At 40.3% G+C, this 7103-nt stretch overlaps 1 protein-coding gene across 2 annotated transcripts in view; it reads right to left on the bottom strand.

Moving 5' to 3' along the window:
- Positions 1 to 311: 311 nt before the first annotated feature.
- Positions 312 to 7103, bottom strand: part of gpr108 (G protein-coupled receptor 108) — a 27863-nt gene continuing 21071 nt past the window's right edge. The window contains exons 15-18 of one of the 2 annotated variants that reach the window (XM_079811584.1): positions 5611 to 5660; positions 5451 to 5534; positions 2388 to 2509; positions 312 to 2293 (exon numbers count right to left, since the gene is read on the bottom strand). In XM_079811584.1, coding sequence (XP_079667710.1) covers positions 2206 to 2293; positions 2388 to 2509; positions 5451 to 5534; positions 5611 to 5660 — 344 coding nt within the window. In that variant the 3' untranslated portion in view covers positions 312 to 2205. The remainder of the gene's footprint in view (positions 2294 to 2387; positions 2510 to 5450; positions 5535 to 5610; positions 5661 to 7103) is intronic. The other variant, XM_079811585.1, reaches the window with a different exon arrangement.

Genomic DNA, 7103 nt, shown 5'->3' with positions numbered 1-7103 from the left:
TTTCCTATTTAGCTCCTAAACTCTGGACAGTCTTCCTAACATTGTTCGGGAAACACACACACTCTGTAAAGAGATGTGTTTTTAGTCTAGATTTAAACTATGGCATACACATAAAAAAAAAAAAACATTCAATTTATATTATTCAAATCAGTTAAACTTACTTAAGGTCTGATGTACAGCCAAATAAATGTGTTGCATTATTATCACTGTGAAGCTGCTTTGAAACAATCGGCATTGTAAAAGCGCTATATAAATAAAGCTGACGACCATTTCTGTGAGGTGTTTGAAATACTAATTAATAATTATGATTTACAACAGCTTCATTATATTTATTTTTTGGAGCAGAAATGGGCTTGCACACATTGAACTTTCCAGAAATTTGCCTTTTCAACTTAATTATTAGGATTAAGAAACACTCAAATGCATTCATTATTAATAACTGAACACTTAAATCGAAAGATATAATTCGTTAGCACATTATTTTACAGTCCTGTTAGGCTGTATGTTAAATATTAAATAACTAGACACTAACCATGTATAGTTACCTTACATTTCAAAGCACTTTCGGTAACTACATTTACATAAACTGTAGGATAAAGTGCACGCGAGATTTCTGCTGTATCACACACAGTCCTTGAGAAACTTTCAGCTGGCCCTGGTTCACACACACACACACACACACACACACACACTTGAAAGTTTCTTGCCGCACTGCGGAGAAACTTAAACCTGAAACACCCTCATCAATCTTCAACATCCCTGTAAAACAACATTTACTTGAGCCGTTTCTAAAAGCACATGTTAGCGATGTGAAATATCTATTAAACATATTAATATTCATCTTAAACATCAAGTCCAGATAACTATAACCCAATTCACAGCAGATGCAGTAAAAACGTGTAAGATTTCAGGCACTCATCCCAGAAAATTCCCGCATTTGTCTCACAAAACCAAACGTTTGGATTATTTTATACTTACATTGTGGCTTATTTGAATCAGCGGCGGAGATGAAACTGGGCGGATCACATCAGCACCGGTGCGCGTTCACGGACATCTGCGCGTGGGCTCGTGCACGAGATGACAGAGGCGCGCGCTGACGAGGTAAATAAACTCTCCTCACATATTTACAAGCCAAAGAAACGAGTCGAGAATGACGTTATTTGATTTATTTTAAACTCGAACACAATTCACATGATAAACCAGCAACACAAATCAAGCAGGAAAAGTTTATTTCTTAGTTTGTGGATATATTAGCCAGAGTAAGAGCCTTGAAGAAGGGGGGGGGGGGGAAACTGGAGTGACCCTCTGGAGAAGTTCCCATGTTTAAACCGCGACGGGCGCTTTCGCGCGCTTTCAGTGTAGACCGTTGGTTTTAACGGCAGCGCTGCAAATACGCGGTGTAATAGTGGTTAGTCCTTCATTTAGTAACAGAATACACTAAGGTGTAAAATAAATGGGGTACGATCATAGTTTATCAGAAAAATAGTACAAAATAAAGCACAACCTACTCCAAAGAAGCAATTAGATCATTTGTTATTGGTGTGAATAGTTATCGCGTGACTGATAAAATAGTTTCAGCCATCATTGGGTTTCATCCAGGACAGAATATAAATGTTAGCAGTCGTTGACTGTGGTGAAACGCACATTAAAGAACTATATAATTCTATTCCATCCGTCTGAGGCAAAAGAAACTCAGATTAACCTTCTTCAGCGTAACTGATGGTGTCTGGGTAACCAACCTGTTTTATGAACAACAACAACAAAAATCTCCAGCCAAATAAAATGTACAGAAAAACCATCATATACAAACAGTAGCATCAATCCAGAAATAAACAGCTTCGGTTAAATAATAATAGGAAATAAAAGAAGGCTAAAATCAAATTAATTGAGCACATCCATTATAATGATTGTAAATCTTTGGAATGAAAGAAAAAAAATTAACGGATAGAGAATGACCATATCATTACTGTAAACCAAAGCGAAAGATTCGGTCTGTCACCACCGTCCCAGAATCCGTGTGGGAAAATCAGCTCGTTCTCTCGTGGAAATCTGACGGAAATCGCGTCCGGTGCGCTTCATTCTCACACGTTTTTTTCCCCGTTCCATCTTTATTTCACTTGCATAGCGAGTCTGTGGTTACCCTGGTCGCAACCTTTGGAAGGGGAGGAGTTTAAAGTCCAGGCTCCGCCCTCTTCGATATGAAACTCACAACGCAACCTCTCTCTGTCTCTCTCGGCCGTTAGATGTTTTCTTCACCTTGTGGATGCCTTCCAACACTCCCGATTCTGTTATACTGTGTGCGGAGAGAAGAAATATCACACACTGAACGAGAATGAGAGAGATAGAGAGAGAGAGAGAGAGAGAGAGAGAGAGAGAGAAAGACCTACACTTCGTCCATCTCCAGGTCCTCCTCGTCCTGAGGCAGCTGGAGGTACGGGTTATTTGACGCTGGACGGAACTTGAATCCCGTCAAGACGAAGAAGATCAGAGTAGAAATCTCCACTAAAAACTGCAAACACAAGAGGAAATGACTCCAGGCCTCAAATTCATTTACACAGATTATCTTCTTTATAACGTTTTTGCAGTAACACACTGCAAATGGCAGTGCAAATGTTAAAATGGAAGCTTGTTTGCGCTACGGGATAAAAAATACGAAAAGGAAATTGCGAATTATTTACTGAGATTAAAGGCGCAGTGTGAAAATATTTAAGGATCTATGGACAGAAATGCAATATAATATACATAACTAGGTTTTCAGACCTTACATAATGAGCCGTTATATTTTTATTACCTTAAGGTGCGTTCATACCAGACGCGTAAGGCGCGAGTGATTTACATGTTAAGTCAACGCAAAGACGCAAATAGACATTCTGCGGCGCGAATTGAGCGTTTGATGCGCGATTCGCTCGAGTTGAAAAATCTGAACTTTGGCGGATATTCGCGCTGCGTTAACCAACCAGGAGCTTGCTCTAGTAGTGACAACAACGAGGACAGAATCATATGTGGATACCTGGAGCTGTCGATACGTCTTCATACTTTATAGAGACAGAATAAAAGTATCTTGCTTGGAAGAAAGTGAGTGAGGAGGTTGGACAGTCTGGTAAGTTGTAAAAAACGCTCTTTACTCAATTTGAGCTCTACATTTTGAGACCACAAGCTAGCTAAAGCCGGCAAATTGAGCTTATTCACCGTATTTGAAAACAACCATGTCAGCCATTTCACAACGAGACGAGCCGCTGGCAGAAGCCCCTCCCATGACACGAGTTCACGTCTGTTGTGAATGTCACGCGGGAATGACGCGAGTAAACTCAAAATGTTCAAGCGTCCAACTACACACAATTTATTCACGCAAGTCGCGTCTGGTGTGAACACAGTTAGAATGAGGCGTTTCTATCTACACACACCGCGGGTCCCTTATGTGGCGTTCACACCGGACGCAATTCGCGCGAAGGTGGACGCGTGTACATTTTGAGTTTACTCGCGCGAATCGCGCGTGACATTCACTGCACAGCAGACGCAAATTCACGTCATGGGCGGGGCTTCCGCCAGCAGCTCGTCTCGTTGAGAAATGGCTGACATGGGCTGTGTTTACACGTCTTTTTTTTGTTAAAATCTACTGTTAATGTGTGACAAAACGTAGTTTTAAGACTTTTTCAGTCAATAATGTAGTTGTTTAAAGCTCAAATCTGGGGTTTATTTATATAAAGAGTGCCTATTTGAACATTTTATCTGCCGTTGTCGGAGTTGTGAGCTCCAGTGGATCAGCGGCGCTCAGCGCACGTGAAAGCCGGCGAGGGCAACCTTTCCTCAGCCAGTCCTTCTGACGTCTGCCGCTGGCTCTGATGTCTCTGTGGCGTCTCGAGCTATAATTCGTCTTGTAACGGCCGATCTTTGCTCTCATGGATCTATAATTTGTTCCCTGGCGAATCGTTTAGGCTGAGGGCAAAGATAAGTTTCATTACTTTATATTTTTAGGCTATAACTGTACGTTGCAGTTGTAACGTTAGCCTACTAGCACTGACTTTGAATGTTTGACTGCATTGTTTGCTTTATTTCATGTATAGCTTGTTATACATTACTTATACTTTTGTATTATTGATCATACATAAACTTGCATTTAACAAAAAGAGACTGTGTTGTGTTTCATGTCATTTAATGTTATCACAGTGATAATCATATTGTCTGAACCAGATATTAATATACAGATTTTCTCCTCATTGTTGTCACTACTAGAGCAAGCTCCTGATTGGTTAACGCAGCGTGAAATATCCGCCAAAGTTCAGATTTTTCAACTTGAGCGATTCGCGTGTTCAAAACGCTAAATTCGCGTCCTTCGCGCCGCCTCAATCGCGCGAATCGCGCCGCAGAATGCCATTTCGCGTCTCTGGATTGACTTAACATGTAAATCACTCGTGCGAATCGCGTCCGGTGTGAACGCACCATTACAGTGAAGACTTCATTTTGTGCCGCCATGTTTCTACAGTAGCCCTAAAGGGACAAACTTCTCTACAGAGCGCTAGCTACTCTCTGCTGTCTTAGACGACGACATGTTTGTCCTGTGTCAGCCACCGTAATTTCTCTATGTGCTCCGAGAGGGAGGGGTGAGCAACCTCACCACTAGATGCTGAATTTACACACTGCACCTTTAAATGGTCAATCCTTCCAAAGGGTGTTTTTATCTTGCCCTGATTCACTATGGTAAGCCTGTTATAAGTTTATATTTTAGCGTAGTCGGGATTGTTTTTGGCGGGAAATCGCGTACATATGTATATTGCGTAAAAAGTAAAAAAAAATGAGTTTAACATTTTCCTGTGAATCCTATTATTACCGAGCGAAGCCAATTGTGGTTAACCGAACGCGCTCAGTTTAAACAAGTAAATACTGCTGGTTAACCTACCACTGGACAGAAGGCATGTGGACAGATGTATAATCTCTCGCGTAATCGCCCAATTAAAAACTTTGACCACGCCCATTTTCCTCAGGAAGGCATTCAGAGTAGCTTGCTAGTTAGAAAAACGAGTATAACGCTAAATATACAGTATTCTTATCTTAACTTGACCCGTTCGTGACGTCTTAATGTTGTGATATAATGTTGAGAGCCAACATTTGGTCATATTTACAAAATTAGTATATTTAGATGAGTTAGAAAACTATAAAACTAAAAATGTGACTCAGAATGATCCATCTATTATTGTGAATTTAGTATTTTGATAGCTATATATTCAAAGTCTCTGTTAACTCGTTTATAAATGTGCGTTCTTTAGATTAGCCTTATGTACTATTTTATATAATCTGTAATTTTTATCTGAAAATAAACAGCCGTTTAATACCAGGTGTAGAGGGTTGTAGTTTCATCATCATCAGAGTTTGAGAAATGTACCTTATGTATATTATATTGCATTTCTGTCAATAGATGGTCTTGAATATTACACAACTGGGGAAATCTTTACCTCTTGACTCCACTGCCACTGGAACGGCACCGTGACCTTCAGCAGTATAGCGATGATCCGCGTGAAGTAGATATAACACACGATCTGAGGACACACACACACACACGCTTACACTCTGCTCCAGCTCAATGATCCGAGTACATGTGGAGTACACACTCACCATCACATAATAATGTCTGAAGAGCTTCAACTTCTCCAGGTTCATGGCAGCTACGAGAGAACACACACACACATTGTTAGAAAGAATAATATCTATAACTGACAACTGTACCAATAACTATAATGATAGTTCCTGGTTCTGGAATCTGATTGGCTGAGAGCCGTGCGATATCGCCCAGTATCAGCACCACTGGAACCCTTTCACCGCTTGTATCACTCCGCGTACGGCAAGTAAAGAAGTAGTTCCGAACAAAAGAGTTGTTGTTTCTTGTTTATTTACTCGCTTGTGCCGTCAAACTGTTGTATAAATGCAATAACACGCTCGTAGCCGTGCGATATGGCTGTATATAAGCACAGATATGATTACCTACGGTAATACCGATTATTATATTGATGTACCGATGACTATAATGATAATTAAATATAGCTGCAAGCAGCAATACCAGGGCAAAGCACAACAGAGGCAAACAAGGAAGCTAGCAGCATTGTGTCAATTTTGGTGAAAATATCTCGTTTCGTTTTGGAGTTATAGACATTTATATAAAAAAAAACACGTAAAAAATGACTGACACCTGACTTTGATTGGATTTTACTCCCCCTTACTATCAATATTTTGAAATTTGGGCATTAGCGTTTGGCTATCGACCTATGTTTCCGAACTTCTGACGCTGGTTTCGTCTCGATCAGACTAGCGGTTTTGAAGATATCAGCTAATATTTTATAGGCGCTAAATTATCACGCTGCACAAACCATACACCGAAACCTGGCAAGTCTCGGCAAGGATTCAGGAGACAAAACATGAAATGAAAATAAGTCAATCTCACCCAAAGTTATAAGCGTTTGAAAAAAAAAACGTTTATCCACTAGGTGGAACTTCTCAGGCTCCTTCAGGGCATCGTGCTGATGACCCAAACCGAGTTTCATAACAATCCGTTCATGTGTTCATAAAATACAGCATTTTAGGACATAACTCAAAATGGCCGACAGCCAAAATGGCCGACTTTTATGATTTTTGGACAAACGGTTCAAAAGTTATAAGCAAAAACAGCAATTTTTCGTATCTCCGGACCAGTAGGTGGCGCTGCGCCGAAACGCTGCATGTCACTTCAGGTCATGCTTGTGATGACATGTACCACATTTTGTTTCAATACGATAAAGCGTTGCGGAGATATAGCCTTAAGTGTATTTTCGCAACCGCCACGTAAAATATGTTCGCACGTTTATCGAAAACTATTTAACGAATCAACTTGAATACCAACTTTCTGTTCAGCATGGTCTGAAGATGATCTGGTTCAGTTTTTGTGAAATTCAGAACAACGACCTAGGAGGAGTTCGCAAAAGTAGGTTTTTCAGAAAATTCAAAATGTTGGGGTAATTTGTCTCTATCCCTTATGGTTCAAAAGTGATTAGCATAAACATGAGTGAAACTTTGGACAGGTGGTGGTGCTAGAGGGATTGAGTTAGAGACTCCAAAATTGGTGTGGTTAATGTTGG

The sequence above is a fragment of the Gobio gobio genome (genome assembly GCF_949357685.1).
Source record: "Gobio gobio genome assembly, chromosome: 3".
NCBI classification, from domain to species: domain Eukaryota; kingdom Metazoa; phylum Chordata; class Actinopteri; order Cypriniformes; family Gobionidae; genus Gobio; species Gobio gobio.
The sequence above is the reverse complement of the archived record's forward strand: the minus strand, read 5'-3'. Positions and strand labels throughout refer to the sequence as shown.